Here is a 19,497-nt window from a genome sequence, read left to right on the forward strand (position 1 = left end):
ACTGTTTGCAGATGACATGATATTATACACAGAGAATCCCAAAGATGCTACCAGAAAACTACTAGAGCTAATCAATGAATTTGGTAAAGTAGCAGGACATAAAATTAATGCACAGAAATCCCTTGCATTCCTATACACTAATGATGAAAAATCTGAAAGAGAAATTAAGGAAACTCCCATTTACCATTGCAACAAAAAGAATAAAATACCTAGGAATAAACCTACCTAAGGAGGTAAAAGACCTGTACTCAGAAAACTATAAGACACTGATGAAAGAAATTAAAGATGATACAAACAGATGGAGACATATACCATGTTCTTGGATTGGAAGAATCAGCATTGTGAAAATGACTAAATTACCCAAAGCAATCTACAGATTCAATGCAATCCCTATCAAACTACCATTGGCATTTTTCACAGAATTAGAACAAAAAATTTCATAATTTGTATGGAAACACAAAAGAGCCCGAAGAGCCAAAGCAATCTTGAGAAAGAAAAACAGAGCTGGAGGAATCAGGCGCCTGGACTTCAGACTATACTACAAAGCTACAGTAATCAAGACAGTATGGTACTGGCACAAAAACAGAAATATAGATCAATGGAACAGGATAGAAAGCCCAGAGATAAACCCACACACGTACGGTCACCTTATCTTTGATAAAGGAGGCAAGAACATACACTGGAGAAAAGACAGCCTTTTCAATAAGTGGTGCTGGGAAAACTGGACAGCTACATGTAAAAGAATGAAATTAGAACACTCCCTAACACCATACACAAAAATAAACTCAAAATGGATTAAAGACCTAAATGTAAGGCCAGACACTATAAAACTCTTAGAGGAAAACATAGGCAGAACACTTTATGACATACATCACAGCAAGATCCTTTTTAACCCACCTTCTAGAGAAATGGAAATAAAAACAAAAATAAACAAATGGGACCTAGTGAAACTTAAAAACTTTTGCACAGCAAAGGAAACCATAAATAAGACGAAAAGACAACCCTCAGAATGAGAGAAAATAGTTGCAAATGAAGCAACTGACAAAGGATTAATCTCCAAAATATACAGGCCGCTCATGCAGCTCAATATCAAAAAAACAAAAAACCCAATCCAAAAATGTGCAGAAGATCTAAATAGACATTTCTCCATAGAAGATATACAGATTGCCAACAAACACAGGAAAGGATGCGCAACATCACTAATCATTAGAGAAATGCAAATCAAAACTACAATGAGGTATCACCTCACAACCGTCAGAATGGCCATCATCAAAATATCTACAAACAATAAATGCTGGAGAGGGTGTGGAGAAAAGGGAACGCTTTGCACTCTTGGTGGGATAAATTGATACAGCCACTATGGAGAATAGTATGTAGCTTCCTTAAAAAACTAGAAATAGAACTACCATACGACCCAGCAATCCCACTACTGGGCATATACCCTGAGAAAACCATAATTCAAAATGAGTCATGTACCACAATGTTCATTGCAGCTCTATTTACAATAGCCAGGACATGGAAGCAACCTAAGTGTCCATCGACAGATGAATGGATAAAGAAGATGTGGCACATATCTACAACGGAATATTACTCAGCCATAAAAAGAAATGAAATTAAGTTATTTGTAGTGAGGTGGATGGACCTAGAGACTGTCATACAGAGTGAAGTAAGTCAGAAAGAGAAAAACAAATACCGTATGCTAACACATATATATATATATATAAAAAAGGGGGGGTTCTGAATGAAGAACCTAGTGTCAGTACAGGAATAAAGACACAGACATAGAGAACGGACTTGAGGATATGGGGAGGGGGAAGGGTAAGCTAGGATGAAGTGAGAGAGTGACATGGACATATATACACTACCAAATGTAAAATAGATAGCTAGTGGGAAGCAGCCACATAGCACAGGGAGATCAGCTCGGTGCTTTGTGTCCACCGAGAGGCGTGGGATAGAGAGGGTGGGAGGGAGATGAAGAGGGAGGAGATATGGGGATATATGTTTATGTATAGCTGATTTACTTGGTTATACAGCAGAAACTAACACGCCGTTGTAAAGCAATTATACTCCAATAAAGATGTTAAAAAAAAATGGATGTGTTCACTCTGCAGAATTAATTGATTTCTCCACTTTTGTAGAGGTTTGCTATACTTCTACAAAGTTATACAAAAATTAAGCATATTTTAGTTAGGAAAAAATTAGTCTGAAAATATTTTTACTCAGAAAAACCCAATGTGGTTTAGTTTGATCAAATAATAAAGAATAATGCAATTATTGTTTTTCTTTTATCTCCAATACCAAAAACCTTGGAGATAATTTAATTGTTAATTGTGGTAACTCTATTAACTTAGGTGGTATATTTCCTTCTTTCTCCTAAATGGCTTTTGGTTTTCTATTTCCAATTAGTGCATGCATGCCACTAATTATACACCATCTCAAATCTTCTTGGGAGTAAATATTGATAAAAGTAAGTATAAAATGTACTGTTTTATCCATGAATTGTGGTTACCACTTTTTTTTTTTTAATTCCAAAAAACTAAAAATGAACAACAAAAACATAGTGGCTTATCCTTTTTCATTTTAGTTAAATGAAAAAGACCAAAATATCCACTAGATGGAGGCAAAATCCGAGACTAAATTTTGCTGGTAATAAGTTAAAAATTATTTTTAATGTAAAAACATGAAGTTTTTATCAAAGAAATAAAACTTAATATATTGCCAAAGTTTATATATTACTTTGTGTTACTTAATGGTACATCAGTAAAAATCTGAGTGGATAAATTTTACATTCTGTATTTAAGTCTAGAGACATCAAACACGTCTCCAGAAGTCATCTCAGTCTTTCTTCTGCTTAGTAATAAGGCAATTAAATAAACAATGGGATATTTAAGGTTATTGTTTATTCTTCAGAGAAGTAGATGCTATAAACACTTTGGTATGCTATTCTAGATTCTGACAGTCCTCACCTAAATTATTTTAAAAGCCAACAGAATCCTTCTTATTCTAAGTAAACCATCTTCTCAAATTTGTTGAATGCTGTCAAATAGACTAATTATTTTAGGGCAAATATTTTGTTTACTACTGTATCATTTAATGGAGAAACTTCTCCTTGCAATTACAAAGGGCTTTTTGCTTGGAATTTTAAAAATTCCAGTGAATTGGCGAAATGTATATTTTTTGGATAACTCATAAGACTTTGCAGGTCCCCAGGAAGATATACCCCTAGAATTTGGGGAGGAGGTCCTCATATTCCTCATTGCTAGTGAAAATAACAAAAGGATGAAATTAGTCATCTCTGGCTGACTACTTTTAAAAATCAACCTTAAGTATAACTTATGCATAAAAACTGCATTCCAGGGACTTCCCTGGTGGTGCAGTGGTTAAGAATCCGCCTGCCAGTGCAGGGGACATGGGTTCAAGCCCTGGTCCAGGAAGATCCCACATGCCGCAGAGCAACTAAGCCAGTGCGCCACAACTACTGAGCCTGCACTCCAGAGCCCGTGAGCCACAACTACTGAGCCCGTGTGCCACAACTACTGAAGCCCGCGCCCCTAGAGCCAGTGCTCTGCAGCAAGAGAAGCCACCGCAGTGAGAAGCCCATGCACCGCAACAAAGAGTAGTCCCTGCTTGCAGCAATGAAGACCCAATGCAGCCCCCCAAAAAATTAATTTAAAAAACCTGCATTCCATTTAAAGTATAGAATTCAACGACTTTGGACAGCTTTATATACCTGCAAAACCACCACCACAATCAAGATACAGAACATTTCCACCACTTTCAAGAGACTCTTCCTGACCCTTTGCAATCAAACTTCTGTCTCTCACCAGGCAACCACTGCTCTGAGGTATATAAATTAGTTAATTTTTTGCCCAAATGGCTATTCAGTTTTTCCAGCACTAATTCTTTAAGAGAACTTCCCATTGCATTCCTCAGAATCTTTGTCAAAAATCAAGTGATTAGTGTATATCTGGATCTATTTCTAGACTCTGTTCTATTGTTCTATATTTCTATCCACCAATACCATACTGTCTTGATACTGCTCTTTCATAACTTTTTTTTTTTGGCCGTGCTGCGCGGCATGAGGGATCTTAGTTCCCCAACCAGGGATCAAACGGGTGCCCCCTGCAGTGGAAGCTCAGAGTCTTAACCACTGGACTGCCAGGGAAGTCCCTGCTTTTTATAATTTTGAAATTAGGTTGTATAAATCCCCCAACTTTTTTTTTTTAATTGCTTTGGCTGTTTGCTCGTTTCCGCAGCACATATACCTGCCACCTATCAAGCTTTGGCTCTTATGATTTTCAACTAATGGAATTTTTGCCTATTTATGTTTTCATGCCACAAAATGCAACTTCCTCCTAATGACAGTGATTTCTGTGTCCTCAAACACTACAATAAATAAACTACATAAAAATAATATTAAAGAAAATGGAACTTTTGTTGTTATGATTATTTGATAGCCTAACTGGTGTTACCTGGATATTAACATTCATAGGTGAAAATCTATAACATTTGAACAAAGCTTTCTGGAAACAGTTCAAAGAAAATAAACTAAATGTGCACCAAGCAATGTCTTCTTTAATCAACTTTACAAATAGATATCGGATCAAAGGTGGTGGAATCACAAAGACAGGTTTGAAAGTTATCTCCCACTCTCACTGACTGCATGACAATTAACCTCCATAAGCCCACTTTCCTGTTTATACAATGACATCTTATATCATAGGGTTACTGTGAAGCTCACCTGAGATAATGTATGTGCGCATCTACAGCACAGCTGGCACCCAATAAACAGGTGTTAGCTATTATCACAGTGGTTCAGGGTAGCACATTTTGGATATATAAAAACTTTCATAAAGAAGATCAGATGAGACTATTCCATTTGTGCATTACATAAAAAATGACTGGGGAAGGCTGATAAACAGATACAGAATTTTTTTTTTTTTTACATTATGACTTTGATATATTTTACCTTGGGATTCATTTTTAAAGTGAAAGTCATCTCTGTTGGTTCGCGATCTCACGAGTTTCCTGGGCGAAATCTAAGATTGGCCCCCACGCATGGAGGATGAGGAGAGACCAAAGAAAGAGGCAGACAGCTCCAGCTCAATAGGTGGCAGGTTTAATAAGCAAGGGAACTTATATAGGAAGCTTGTCTATGGAGGTTGCAAGATGAATAGATCTCCATACCTGCTTGCCAGAATCTTAAAATTCTACATAGAGGCCTTAACTGGGTTCAGTCATGTATTCAGTCCAGATGGTCTCAACAACACATTGCTCTCTCAAGGTCACGTCCTTGAAAGGGCTCCTATGGTGGGAACAGTAGGAAGAACATACATTCCAAGGACAAGAGAGGGGGTGAAGAGTTTCACTGCCCGGGTCCACATCCTCTCGATGACCTCCTCCAACAATAGCCAAAATAAATTATACTGCATGATTTTTATATTTAATAACAAACTAAAAGAGTTCTAGATTGGTAATGATATTAAGAGACTGTCTTCTGTTTCCACAGTTATTGACACTTGGAAGCTGCCAGCTCCCTACCCATTTCCCTCTTCTCTACAGAGGAGGTTGGCTTCTCTTAACACAATTTCTTTTAGATGGGAAAAGATTGTGCATCAATTTCATTGCATTTTACCCAAGAATGCAATAAAAATTTTACATTTATAATGGTGCAACCTATTAAAAATCAGGCTTTGGTTATGATCTCCCTTAATATCCAGAAGTTAGAATTTCTCTAAATTCTCTAGAATTTCTCATCTCAGTTAAGGGATAAATTTCCTAGAGGCCAAATCTGGGAACAGGAGTGAGTTTTTCTGACACATGAAACTCAGTATGAAAGAGTTCTCTTTTTCTAATTGTATGTTTTAGCCCAATTTTTGAAAGTGTTTGAAAGATCTCATTAACAAAATACTAAACATTTCAAATAGAATCAACGATTATCTAATTTTTGAATGTACGCTGATGAATATTTGGAATGCCTAAACAAAATCTAAGGAAAACACACAATATGAATAAAATTTACCTGTATGCTAATAAAACAGCTCTGTGACTAGCCAAATTCTGAAATCTCCTGCCTTAGAGACTTCTGATGACATACAGCAGGAAACACTTGGCAATGTCTGGAGACATTTTCGATGGTCACAACTGGGAAGGGGGGAGGGGGAGAGGGAGGGGGAGGTGCTGCTGTCATCTAGTGAGTAGAGCCAAGAATGCTGCTAAACACCGGATAATACACAGGATGCCCCCCAAAGCACAGAATTATCTGGCCCCAATGTCAATAGAGTGAGGAACCGTGACACACAATTACTTTTCTAGATGGACTCCAGAACCACTTCATTGTCCAAGGGTGCAGACTGAAATCAAAGAATGGATGAAAGGATCCTAATACCCTTTTCTTCCTTTTGATTCTTCTTGAAAGCTTTGCATATCTTCAAATAAGAAATACACAAAAGCACATGGAAGCAAATCTGAACTCGAGTGCTTTTTCTAGTACGTGTCATGAAGGATCTGATTCGTATATTAAATCTTAATATTTTTACAGCAGGGCTATTTCTTGCTCCTAGATTTGGTTCCTTTAATTGGGATATATTTTCTTCATGAGTTATTATATTTGGGTTTAGAAAAACCTTATAGACACCTGATTTTTTAATAATGGCAGGCTCACCTTTTTTTTTTTTTTTAATTGCTAAAAATTGCCTTGTTTAAGCAGCTGTGTCTGGAAAAGGAACTCCAATGACTACACAGGAGACAGTGCATCTTATGAACTCACATTAATTCTCCAATGATGTTTTCCTAATTTTCAAGTACTGTCTAGCAGAGATGAAATGTTGAATATATTATAATAGAAAGGGAAGGGACAAAACAAATTAGGTAGTAGTTTGCTTTTAGATTTTATAAGCTATTTCTTTCATTAAGCACATTTTCAGGCCTACAAATTTCTGCAACTCTGAGATCCACTGGCAGATGGGGCCATGTCATTAAATTCATGGTGACCACTATTAGATGTTCCTGAGTTTCAATTGAATAATTATAGTGATAAAGCAAATATGAGTGTTTTTATATTTTTGTTCCATTTGCTCAGCATTACAAAACCCATCCTGAAAAGGGAAAAAAATTAGGCATGAATTTAAAGAGCCACTCATTTGGTAAGTACCAAGAAGCCGCACACAGAATGAGCAGTAAAACATTGAGTTTCAAGGCCCTGGGTTCACAATGGAAATACATTTTCTGTCAGAATCTCATTTCCTTCAAGTCCTTGTAATTATCTGCTGAAATTCTTTTGCTTTATTTTGCTTATTCCTTGAACTTTTCTTCTGTTGGAGACCTTTGACACCTCACAAGGTCTTTGAAGATGGGGTAGGCATTTTTTCTAGGAGTGGAAGTGTTTGGATTCTTGAAAGAAGCTCCCTGCTGCATATTTTACTAAAAAGTCATGAGAGAGGACTATAGGAATATAAAGGGAGAGCTTTGGGATCTTCAAGGATCCAAATACCTAAAATAGGAAGGGCATTTCTGCTTGAAATGCTGGAGAAAGGAGCCACTCAACAGCATTTTTTGAGTGCCTGAATTCTTTGAGTACCTGAGATGTAATGTGGATAGGTAGCCTATCCACATTACATCTCATTTATTCCTTACAAAATTGTAAAAAGATAGATACTATCTCCATCTTACACGTGAGAAAACTGAAGTTATTTACCAAAAGGCACACATAGGCGGCAATCATGATTTGCACCCAGATTTATCTGCCTCAAAGTTCCCTGCTCCTCCTCTTAACCATTCTGGTTTGTCTTCAGGGAATATTTCAGGCCTCTAGACCTGCACTGTTCAACAGAGTAGCCACTAGTCAAATGGGGCTAGTCTGAATTGAGATGTGCTGTAAAATACACATGATTTTGAAGACTTACTACAAAAAAAGGTAAAATCTCTCAATTTTTAAAATATTTATGTCATGTTGGAATATTTTGGATGTATTAAATAATATGTATTATTAAAATTAATTTCATCTGTTTTCATTTTAATGTGGCTACTAGAAAAAAACTTAACATTACATATGTGGCTCACATTATGTTTCTACGTGATAGCACTGATCTAGATAATTTCCACTTAGGTTCCCAGAAGTGAAATTGTAGGATTTCAAAGGGAAATTTTCAGGAATTTAGAACATTAATAGGCTAATTCAATCTTTCTTAGTTTACTGCCTTTAGAACTTAGCAAACATAGATTTTAAATTCCCTTTAGAGAATGCCCTTCATATTGCACAAGTTGAGTGGTCATCTGGTCATCCTACGGAGGGACTAGAGTATCCCATGGTAACTAATTACAGTAAAGCCATCAATGATGCCATCATGGCTGGTACCTCTCAGAGCCAAAGCAGCTCATAAATTCCTAGAGCCATTTTAGGTAGGGTGAAGATGGCATATGTATTCATCAGGAACGGAGAATTGATACAGAGGTTTCATTTTGGTTTGGGCCATAAGTCTCAGAGCAAGTGTTACTTCTCTGGGCCTCTTTCGGTCATGATTTTCTAGCACAGTGGTGGATGTAATAATAGATGCCAATGAACAGAAATAAATGGATGCTGTCACATCTATAGTATAAAAACGCTAAGAAGTCCCATCAATGTGTTAGGTTGTGAGCCAGAAAGCTCCCTGGAGAAGCATATTTAAGATTTATAAAAGCAAAGCCAGCTAACTTCACTGTGGGCCTATGGATTATGATGTGTCCCTTGAACAATGACAAAAAAGTCACCTCTTCCTCAAGCATACAAGTTAATCACAATTAAACTTTAGTTATGAAAAACATGGATTTTATTTTTTTTAAAAGTCTTTGGATAAACTCAAGACTAGAGAAAATTTTGTTTGCACACATAGCTATTCAGCCTTCTTAAAGAAGACTGGAAAGCACAGGTAATACCGTTGACCCTTAAAAACAAAGGTTAGGGGTGCTGACCCTCCACGCAATCAAAAACCAAACTTTATCATCGGCCCCCATATCTGTGGTTCTGCATTTGCGGAACCAACTGCATGGGTTGTGTAGTACTGCCTTTAAGTGTACCCACGCAGTTCAAACCAGTGTTGTTCAAGGGTCCACTGAGTAGTCAAAAGCATGATTAGTGCATGTCTTCTGTGGACAGAGGAGTCTACTAAATACTAAGAAGAGTATCAAATCGCTTTGTTATACACCTGAAACATATAAAATTGTATGTCAACTACACTTCAATTAAAAAAGAAAAAAATAATTAAAAAATGAAATTTAAAAAAACACTAAGGAAAGTATAAAGGAAGCAAACAATACAAAATCTGCCCTCAGGGATGGAAGGGATTTCTCTAATATGGAGAATTTGCTTCCTAGCACTGGCTGAGTGTTGAAGCCTGAAAAAAAAGGGAGAAGTCACATCTCAGCTTCTCAGAAACAAAGCAGCTCCTTTGGAGCCATACTCAAAGGGAAAACTTACATAAAATCATGGATGCAACTCATTCCCAAGTAAGAAAGAAGCCATGGGATCTGTGACTTTCACATAACTAGGCAGCCTAGTTTAGCAGTCTAAGGGGGTAGTTGGGGTCTTATTCTACTGTCACTGTCTACCAGCTGTACCTTGTCATTTGGTATCACTAAATTAGGGCAGATTAAACAGAAAGCAACCTCTCACTTTCTGCCAAAACCCTGATATCGAAGATATTGATATTGATACTCTGAAATGGAGGCATCTCCTAGCCAGAGATCACAAAATAATTGAAGCACTCCTAAGTCTTAAGATACTGTTTGTCACAAAGATTCAGTTCATATGTTATCTTTAACTTTTCTGAGATGATCCAATTTTGTTCTAACCTAAAAATTGCCACACATATCTGATTAAATAACATCATTACTTAGTCTAAGGTGACTGGGTCACATGGGCTAAGTCAAAGCAGACAAACCTTGGCGGACATTTAAAAAATATAACCGAAGAAAACGGCCATTGGTTTAGTTCCCTTTGCCCAGTGTGTTAGTTCTGGTGTGAAGAAGTTAAGAGAAAACCCCTTTGTTTTAGTCACAGAGGGGTTATGTAGTCAACAGGAAACTGCTACTGGCGAGATGGAGAGAGTACCTGATAAATCAATGTACGCTGGATGAATAAATATGTTATGGATCCAAGGAAGATACACAGGTAAAAAAAGAATTCATGCTTATGTTGGTTGTTCAAACTTTTATTTTTTTTTTTGGAATATTTATATTTATGCTTTTGTCACTATCCACAATGTGGCTTTTAAAAAAGGCCTGAGCCACTTTGTGTTCTCACCCCAATATAATCATCATCCCCTCATTCTTAGAATTCCTTTTCCCTGTCACTTTGTCTTTGTGTGGCTTGTATACAATGGGACCCTGGAAAAGAACACTTCCTGTGAACTTGAGAGACTAGATGAGCAGTGCCCAGCTCAGCAGGACCAGGGAGGTAAAACTAGCTGGAGAGCAGATACGTTACGATCTGAACCAAGGTATAGTTGTGCGCATGTCTGAAGGGTCGTGCTGACTCACCAGCAGCATAAGGAATATGCAGGTTGACCAGGGTGAGGTAGGATGGTCCACAGGATTGTGTGGATTGCAGGAGGGGGCAGTATATAAAATTCGTGGATTAAACACCTAGCTATTTCCTGAAAATGGCCTAGGTTCTAGAAAACAAAGATCTAGGTGTCTTGATTTTTTTTTTAATTTACAAAGATTCAAGACACTAATATGTTCATTCTTACGGTTTACAATGAAAGCAAATGGCTATGGTGATGCAGAGAAGACAGCTGAACTGCACCAGTATATTAAGACTTTTAAATGAAATTCTGAGTTACCTGACCTTATAAAAATACACATTAATATACTAAATACTGCACAAAGATCTAGGATGGGGGAATATTTAAAAATACATTTCTCTTGGATCAGCACCAAAAATATCATTAGTTTTCTGTACAACTTGTGACAAGTTTTTCAGTATAGGTTAAGTTAAAATGATTTGATAAAAATCACAAACACCACGGAAATCATTAAAGATATATCCAATTAACTTTCAAATACATTTTGACATCAAGGTCAGGCAATTCACTTGGAAGGATATTATCGTGAGTACCACTGAATTACTGTCGTAAGACTTTTGATGTCAACTTTGTATGATGGGGACATTTCACATCTCACACTAAAGGAGGCACTGGGACTTAGAAACTTAAGAAAATTATTAGAACCATTAAGACTGAGGTGAAGAATTTGTGCAGCCTTCCACAATTTCAAAGAGGTAGTGATAGATGCTTGTCCTCCTGGCGATGTCAAATGCAGTTTCCTCCAGGTTGTTCTTCAGACCTGCTTTGATGTAGCGGTTCATCAGGAGGAGTTCAAGGGTATCTTTGCTGTCTCTGTTCCCAGCAGCAAGATGTAAGGGGGTCAAGAGGCCTTTTGTTTGGGCGTTGATATCTGCATCATGCTGCAGTAAGAAAGAAGCCACTCTGGTGTTATTCCACTTACAGGCACTGTGCAGGGGTGTCCAGCCATCCACAGTCACCGCACGAACATCCGCCCTGTGTGCAATCAGCTCCCGGACCACGTCTAAGTGCCCGCTGTAGGCTGCTCGATGGAGCGGGGTGTACCCATCTTCATCTCGAGTGTTCACGTGGGTGGCCTTTTCTGAAAGCAGTCTTCGCACTGTGGTCAGCTGAGAAGAAGACAGATCTTTTACAAACCCAACTCGAAATGAAACAATAAGCAAAGAAAATTAAACCGTCTAGTGGTGTTAGATTTAATTAAGTTAAATAAAAACTTCCTTGTTAGCAGATGACTGTAAAATAAAAAAATAAGATTTTTTTTTTTGCGGGGGGAACTGATTTAACAATGAACAAGTCAGTGTTAACCATAAACTGTTGATTCTAAGAACATGTTTCTCTGAATACCAAACCATACATTTATTCCTGGTCCAATGAAGGGTTATTGTATAAAAGCTATAGTCCTAGATGAATAATACAGGCTAGAACTGTATAAATATTTTATATTTCATCTGCGAAGAAAACATAGTAATGGAACAGACTGATCTTTCTATAGTAGGATTATCACACCAATATACATACTGTATAAAACTTTAAAAAATACCTACTGTATAGCACAGGGAACTCTACTCAATATTCTGTGATAACCTAAATGAGAAAAGAATCTAAAAAAGAATGAATATATGTATATGTATAACTGAATCACTTTGCTGTACATCTGAAACCAACACAACGTTGTAAATCAACTACACTCCAATTAAAAAAAAAAACAACTTCTTTTAACAGTAGAATACAATGGTAACAAGGAAGTCGAGATTAAGGAGCTCAATTCCTTCTAACTAAAACAACCTCAGATACATGTTTTCAGGAAGTGATTTTCAGTTTGGTCTGAGGACCTCTGGTGGGATGCAGTCTGCTCTTGGCTTAAAAAGTTATCCAAAAATGTAAGACCATTTAAGTTATAAGTTTATTAATACAGACATGGGGGAACTTAGTAAAACAAGATACAAGTGGCTAAGTGGGAAGAACAGACTTTGGCTGTTAAGCAGGGTCATCCTACTTGGACAATCCTGGGCAAATTAATGTTCCTGAATCTCAACTTCTTAATCTGTAAAAGGGAAGAATATGACATATCTTATAGGGATATATCAGGATTAAATCAACAATGTAGTAAGGCACATGGTATAGTTGGTATTTAATAAATGTTAATTCCCATCCTCTCTTTACTAAATGATACTTGTCTTTAGGATGATCCTAATGACTTAATATGAATGATTTAAAAATATAGATGATTGCTTGCTCTCTTTATAGTTAATTATTCTTAAAGCGCCCCAGAATACCTATATGACACTTTGTAGCTTACTATGTGTTTTCACCTACATGGCCTCTGCATAAAACCTTGTATGAAAGAGGCAGGTGTTATGGTGGCCATTTTTACAGATAAGAAAATAGAGGTGCAGAAACAGTAGGATTTGCCCAAAGTTACAGACCAAAGCGAGATTCAGGACAGGTCTTCTGGCTTCCAATCTAATACTTTTCCTACTAAATTAAGGTTTCTTCTGTAACTGTTCTTTTTTTTTTTTTTTTTTTTACCCGATTTTTTTCAGCAGCCCAAAGAAGCAATTTGCTTGGATCTTTTTCCATTTTTTTTTCTTGCAATTGATACCACTCTTCAGTTTTTTCATCTTGCTCTTCATCTTCATCAGAATTCCCTACCCAGAGACTTTGGGTGCCAGTGGGAATAAGGTGTCCATGTGTTTCTAATAATTCAAGTTGGTTAAAGTGTTCAGAAAAGTCCAAGGAGTTCTCTGGGTCTGGTTTTCCATCATCATTTACTTTCTCTTTTTCCATTTTTACTACTATTCTAAATACAAAGCATTTCAAATGCCAGAGTATAAATAATCTTTCCAGAGATGAATTATGTCTGCTTTATTTTATTCATCACGATCTGAAACACAAACACAAAAATTAGGAGCAAAATGGTTATTGAGGCTTTATCAATAGCATAGATAAGTCTTGCAAATATACACAAATAAACCCTGCCTAAACTTTTTTGGTGTTTATTAATACCCTTCACATTCATTAAATATTGGAACTGACAGATTTCAGTTATCTTTATTTTTAATATTGTTTTTTCTACTAAGTCAGTGGTTATAACTATTTATTTTGAATCTATTGATTCACATACTATATTGTATTATGCTAACAGTGATGAATGCTTGAAGCTTTGAAATTATAACTAATAAAGATAAGCACATTCATGATTTTTATAGACTAGACACACAGAAGCTATAAAGCAGGAGCAAAAATTTGTAGTTCCTAAAAAAACTACTTCCAAGACTCAGAGATTCTTAGAGATGGAAGAGCCCCCAAAGGACATGTGTCCCAATCTCTCACCAATGCAGATATCTTTATCATGACATCTGTAATAATCAACCTATTTCTACTTTAACAATTACAGGCTTAGGAAAATTCACTGCTTTAAAAAGTAGCCCTATTCATTGACAGACAACTATAGTTCTTAGTTGGCTTCTTGTTTTGAAACAGAACTTTGGCTGTCATTTACTCCTTCATTCAACAAAGATGAATAGAACGCCTGGTATGTGCCAGTCTCTGGGTACTGGGATTCAATAATGAACAAGATCCATGTCTTGACCTCAAGAAGCTTCCTGTCTCGTCAGGGAGATTTGCAAAGACAGTGTTTAAGTACTATGATAAGACCATATCTAGATATGATGAATATACAGGAAGATCATAATTAACCCAGTCCTCAGGGAGTAGAGAAGGCTTCCTGAAGGAAATGATATTTATTCTGCTAGGCTGCCATAATAATTTATAAACCAATATCAGCTTAAAGAGTTATGCAGCATATTAAACTTTAACCAATTAAACAAAATGAGAATAATAGATATTTTAAAAATATTTCTCAGCTTCCCAACTATATTTGTTGACATCTTATCAGTCTTTCATGACTCTTCTCAGATGTTGCCTCCTTCATTAAGTCTTTCTTGAGCCTCCAAATTAGATCTGTCTCTAGTTTCTACTTTTTTGTGTGCTACATACTGTTTTATTTCACCACTAATTTTGTTCTTGTTTTAGTCTCTTAAAAGATTGTAAGCTTAAAGATAGGGACTATATTTAACTTACATTTATGTCCCACTTATATACAGCAAACATTAAGAAATATTTGTAGAATTAAACAGAATTAAAGCCCTATCACTTGATTTTGCTTGGAATGGATTCTGAGAAATTTGAGAGTTAGTCATGTACCCCTAAGATACTGATTTCTTTCTACCTAATTTTCACGAGTTTTAATTGATACAATCCTAATGCATCATTAGATTTTATTACTACTGCCAAGAACATTAAAGTCAAGTTTAAATTTATCACTCATGACCAGTACCTTCTCTGGACCTGTTACTTTGTTGCACAATGAAAGGATTGTACTAAAGGATTTCCAAAGACTGTCCAACTTTACAGAGTCAATCGAGAGACCCTATCAGAAAGGCTTTATGTTCTAATATTTTCACTTTTCTCAAACTATTCTCTGAACCTTGCAATACAAAAGTGATCACAAATCTACTCATTAAACACTTTATTAAATAAATACCAGTAAATACTATATAGTTCATTTGTCATTTGTATCAAAAACAGTAACATTATAGCACAGATCTTATAACCCCCCTTTCCTTTTCATAAAAACTCTCTTTTTATAATTTAAATTTACTGTTCCAGGTAAAATAAATTACATATAAAAATTTCTTAATGGATTTAATTTAAAAAGTCAACCCCAGGTGCATCTCCCTGATTCAGGACTTAAAAAGCCGATCAAGATACCTACTTGGTGATACTCTACCAAGAACTAGGGTATGTTTTTTAAAGACCACATTCCATAAGAGATCTAAACTATGTAAACTCTTAACAACTCAGTGACAGGTGGGGCCGTAAACCCCATTTTACAGGTGAAGGCGCTGAGGTTCAGATAGATTAAAACAACTTTCAATGGAACTAAAAGCCCAAATTTTCTAATTCAAAAGTTTCACATTGTTTTTTAATGCACTCTATTTTACTGCTGTCAGCACAAAGCAATGCAGATGTGCTCAACCCGGGATCCAGGCAGACAATAAGGGGACGCAGGGAAAGGATTGTAAACTGGAGTCCGAATGCTCAGTCTCTGGGGAGTGGAGGTGAGGGAGAAGACCACCAGTCCCGGCCCTCCAGCACCGGCTGGTCACTTCACAGGCCCGGGAGTCGCGTCTGCGGCCTTCCGAACTTCTACGAGCGAAGAAGCCGCTCCAGCCCTACTTAGGACCCACCACGCGGCCCGATTCATGGGTCGACAGGGGACCCGCCCCTTTGAGCCCAGGAGTTCTTAGGTGGCGCCAGGCGACCAGGAAGCGTGGCCCCGGACGAGAAAGACCTACCCACCTTAGAGAGTGGAAAATCGCCGCCGGGAAGCTCGCTTCCGGGGTTCGTCCCCCGGGCTACTCAGGATTGGCTCCTGTATGGGGGCGGGTCCTCGCTGCAACTTTTCCTGCTACCTTACGGCAGTCGGCAGCCAATGAGAGGAGTTGAAGCGCCTACGTCATTAATGAGGTATCGCGAGAGAAGGAGGTGCTTTTTCCTCTCCCGCTTAATTCAGGTTTACGGTCGAGCGGCTTCTCAGGCGGTGCTGTTGCTTTTCTTCTCAGGAATCTCCGTCCTTCTTTCCGGGTAAAAGACAGCCTCGGGTCCCAGGGTGGGGCTTTGGAGAGTCCAGATGTGGGGTAGTTTAGGAGTCGCTTTCTGTATCTGCAGGATCTCGGGCGGAAGCCCAGAGAGGATTGACTCTGGGCCGAGTAGGCTCGGGAGGAGCCTGGGAGGTTTCCGCGTTCTGGTTTCTGAGGGTCCGGTGGTGCGGGGCTGCTGAGGCTTAGAATCCACACCGAACCAGGAATCCGGACGTGGGAGGGGTCGTTCCGCGGTGGCAGCCACTCCTCCCCAAAGATCCTGGCCATTTTCCTTGAACCACGTGTTTCTGCTTATTTACACTACCTTTAAACGTGGACCCCCTGTCTTTTCAAAACAAGCCCATGCCTTTAAAAAAAAATTTTGTGTTTAAGCAGGAGATACGGGGTCGCCTCATGCTCCAGAGTAGCCCATGCATGCAACTTAAACATTTCTGCACATCCAGAGTTGGTGTGCTAAACCAGAACTATTGGGTGTGACCCTTTTTGCCCATTCATTTAACAAACATTAGCTTCCCATGGGGCATGGAAAGGGAAACAGGAGAGGAGCTTAATCATAACGGTGAAACTAGAGTGTCACTGGAGATATGTTTTTTTTTTTTTAAGCTCTGAAAATAAAAGTATAGTAGTGCTTAATTGAAAATGAGACACTTCCAAAATTGCCAGTCTGCTTTTTAAAAATGTGTTTTGAATAATATAATTTTGTTTTAGAATTTGGAATCGAGTGAGTTTTCTGACGTGTTTGAGCACAGGACCCAGGGGTACTTGGAGAGAGAACTGGTCCTGGAGGAGCTGGACTGATCATAGAAATGAGTCCTGCAGATGCTCTGTAAGCACCTGTCTTCCGAAGTCTTCTTTGTTGCTTTGGGTTTCTACAGTCTATCAACTATGATCACCATAAAAGAAAACTTATTTAATAAATTATGAGTAAATAAAGACCTTGCCTCTGAATACAAGTGTTAGTCATCAAAAAGAATATTTGGAATGGTTAACAATTCATACTATGTGTTTATTAACTAAAGATAATATGCAGCTATAGATTGGGGTTTTGCAGTAGGTTGGCATATTGCTATATAAGTTTATGTTCTTAGGTTTTGTCTTAAACTATTGAAGCTATAAATGTACTTGAACTAAGTCTTACTAGCTAATGCAAGTCTTTTTTTCCTTAATTAATTATTTTTGGCTGCGTTGGGTCTTCATTGTTGCGGTGGGCTTTCTCTACTTGCGGCGACCGGGGTTGCGGTGTGCGGGCTTCTCATTGCGGTGGCTTCTCTTGTTGCAGAGCTCAGGGCTCTAGGCACGCGGGCTTCAGTAGTTGTGGCACACGGGCTTAGTTGCTCCGCAGCATGTGGGATCTTCCCGGATCAGGGATCAAACCTGTGTCCCCTGCATTGGCAGGTGGATTCTTAACCACTGAGCCACCAGGGAGGTCCTGATGCAAGTCTTTTAAAGCAGATTTTAAAAGAAGTAAATTGCTTTAGTACTGAATAAATTGGAAATGAATCTGACTAAAATGAAAATAAAGGACTAGAAAAAGTTATGTGGAAAAAGCTTCAAACTTGGAATCTTTCACCCTTCTTTTAATTTCTTTTTATCTATCTATCTATCTATCTATCTAATCTATCTAGGCAGCGCTGCACCCGGTCTTCCTTGCAGTGCACGGGCTTCTCTAGTTGCGGGCTCTAGAGCGCGTGGGTGTAGTAGTTCCGGTATGCGGGCTTAGTTGCGGCATGTGCGGTCTTAGTTCCCCAACCAGGGATTGAAGCCGGGCCCCCTGCATTGGGAGAGCAGAGTCTTAACCACTGGACTACCAGGGAAGTCCCCTTAATTTCTTAATTAGTATTGTGCAACCTTGGACAAATTAGCAAGCGTCTAAACTTTGTCTCAATTTCTTCATTTGTATAATTGGATTACAAATGACTCTGAGGGCTTCCCTGGTGGTGGCGCAGTGGTTAGGAATCCGCCTGCCAATGCAGGGGTCACGGGTTTGAGCCCTGGTTGGGGAAGATCCCACATGCCACCGAGCAACTAAGCCCGCGTGCCACAACTACTGAAGCCCGTGCGCCTAGATCCTGTGCTCCGCAACAAGAGAAGCCACCGCAATGAGAAGCCCGTGCACCGCAACGAAGAGTAGACCCCACTCTCCGCAACTAGAGAAAGCCGGCACACAGCAACGAAGACCCAATGCAGCCAAAAATAAATAAATAAATTTTTTTAAAAAATGACTCTCAGATTAATTCTCATATTTAAGTAAGAGACCTCAAGGGAAAATACCTTACAAATTGCTATGAAAGTCTGGGTAGTAATGTGATTTGAAAGTATTCTGACTTACCTGTATGTATATAGCAATCAGAACTGTGCATATCATTTTGAAGTTTCTGAAGAGAAATCTTTTCTGGAAAATTCTCTTATGTATAAAGATTTGAATTTTGGAGATATATATAAAATTTTTTTTGAAGTTCGTATGGTTTTGTGAAAACAGCCTGAGTTTTAATACCGGGTTTTAGTTCCATTTCTACCATTTTGTTTCATGATAAATCAGTTAATTTCTCTGTGTATAGCTTTCTAGTTTTTCAGAGATAATAATACTTAACCTGTTTACATGTGGGAGTTGAGATCAGGGATACCAAAATATTTTAAAGACAATTAAAAGTTATATTAAGTTTAAGAGAGAATTAATAACTATCATATTGCTACTTCATATGAAAGTACTTTTGAATACTACCAAATTTAAATGGCATTGTAAATTAGTTTTGTTACTTGGCCAAAGTCATTAATGAAAAACTAACTTTGTATGGAGAGCAAGCCTCTTCAGGGCCCTGGATGTAAGTTACTAGTTTATTAGGATAAAAATCTACTTATAAGGTAAGGAGAAGGGCTTTTTAAATTAACCAGTTAATTCTGTAATTTTCTTGGGAAAGTGCAAAGTAGATAAATAATAAGTTTAGATACTGGGATCAAATCCTCTTGCATTTTTGCTGTGGAACAGAGCAGGAAAACAACCAAGCTTTCAAATCCAGGTTACACATCAGTTTATGAAACTGGCTGTAATGAGGCTATACATTTCTGAAGCAGTTACAGAACCTTTTAAAAATGTGTGTACATTTGTTCTGCTTTGTCTTAGTGGTAAGAAAACAGTGACGTTAATGGTCTGTTGAATGCTTCAAATTTTTGGACCTAGTTTAGGGCTGGAAAAATGATTTTACGTCATAACTGCTATTATTTTATAGATTTAGGTTTCAGTTTGCTTGAACATCCTTTTAATGAATTAT

General features: G+C 37.8%; 2 protein-coding genes and 1 long non-coding RNA gene across 8 annotated transcripts in view; 2 read left to right on the forward strand and 1 right to left on the reverse strand.

Annotated features, from left to right (window-relative positions):
• Nucleotides 1-1,714, forward strand: part of LOC309636721 — a 939,587-nt gene extending 937,873 nt beyond the window's left edge. The window contains exon 2 of the long non-coding RNA XR_014250175.1: nt 1,619-1,714. This is a non-coding gene — a long non-coding RNA (uncharacterized lncRNA). The remainder of the gene's footprint in view (nt 1-1,618) is intronic.
• A 71-nt stretch (nt 1,715-1,785) lies between these two features.
• Nucleotides 1,786-16,041, reverse strand: ANKRD49 (ankyrin repeat domain 49). Of its 2 annotated transcripts, none has more exons than XM_082410076.1 (3): nt 15,927-16,041; nt 13,092-13,446; nt 1,786-11,671 (listed from the first exon to the last, which is right to left on the reverse strand). In XM_082410076.1, the coding sequence occupies exons 2-3, from the start codon at nt 13,347-13,349 to the stop codon at nt 11,210-11,212; spliced, it is 720 nt and encodes a 239-aa protein (XP_082266202.1). In that variant the 5' UTR covers nt 13,350-13,446; nt 15,927-16,041; the 3' UTR covers nt 1,786-11,209. The 2 variants fall into 2 exon arrangements, with proteins under 2 accessions (XP_082266202.1, XP_082266203.1); XM_082410077.1 differs by lacking the exon at nt 15,927-16,041 and adding an exon at nt 14,065-14,183.
• Nucleotides 16,042-16,088: 47 nt separating this feature from the next.
• The window catches only part of MRE11 (MRE11 homolog, double strand break repair nuclease), a 71,914-nt gene continuing 68,505 nt past the window's right edge, over nt 16,089-19,497 (forward strand). For 4 of the 5 annotated variants that reach the window (XM_082409916.1, XM_082409918.1, XM_082409919.1 and 1 more), the window contains exons 1-2: nt 16,089-16,211; nt 16,937-17,054. In XM_082409916.1, the coding sequence (XP_082266042.1) occupies nt 16,090-16,211; nt 16,937-17,054 (240 nt within the window). In that variant the 5' untranslated portion in view covers nt 16,089. The remainder of the gene's footprint in view (nt 16,212-16,936; nt 17,055-19,497) is intronic. The other variant, XM_082409917.1, reaches the window with a different exon arrangement.

Source organism: Balaenoptera physalus, assembly GCF_965194825.1.
Source record: "Balaenoptera physalus genome assembly, chromosome: 10".
NCBI lineage: Eukaryota > Metazoa > Chordata > Mammalia > Artiodactyla > Balaenopteridae > Balaenoptera > Balaenoptera physalus.

Bases quoted from the DNA above. Each gene is read 5' to 3' on its own strand.
- ANKRD49 (XM_082410076.1), bottom strand. From the start codon at position 13,349: ATGGAAAAAGAGAAAGTAAATGATGATGGAAAACCAGACCCAGAGAAC. The intron at 11,672-13,091 runs GTAAAAAAAAAA...TCTTCTTCTCAG, and splicing joins GGGCTGCTGAAAAAAATCGG to CTGACCACAGTGCGAAGACT.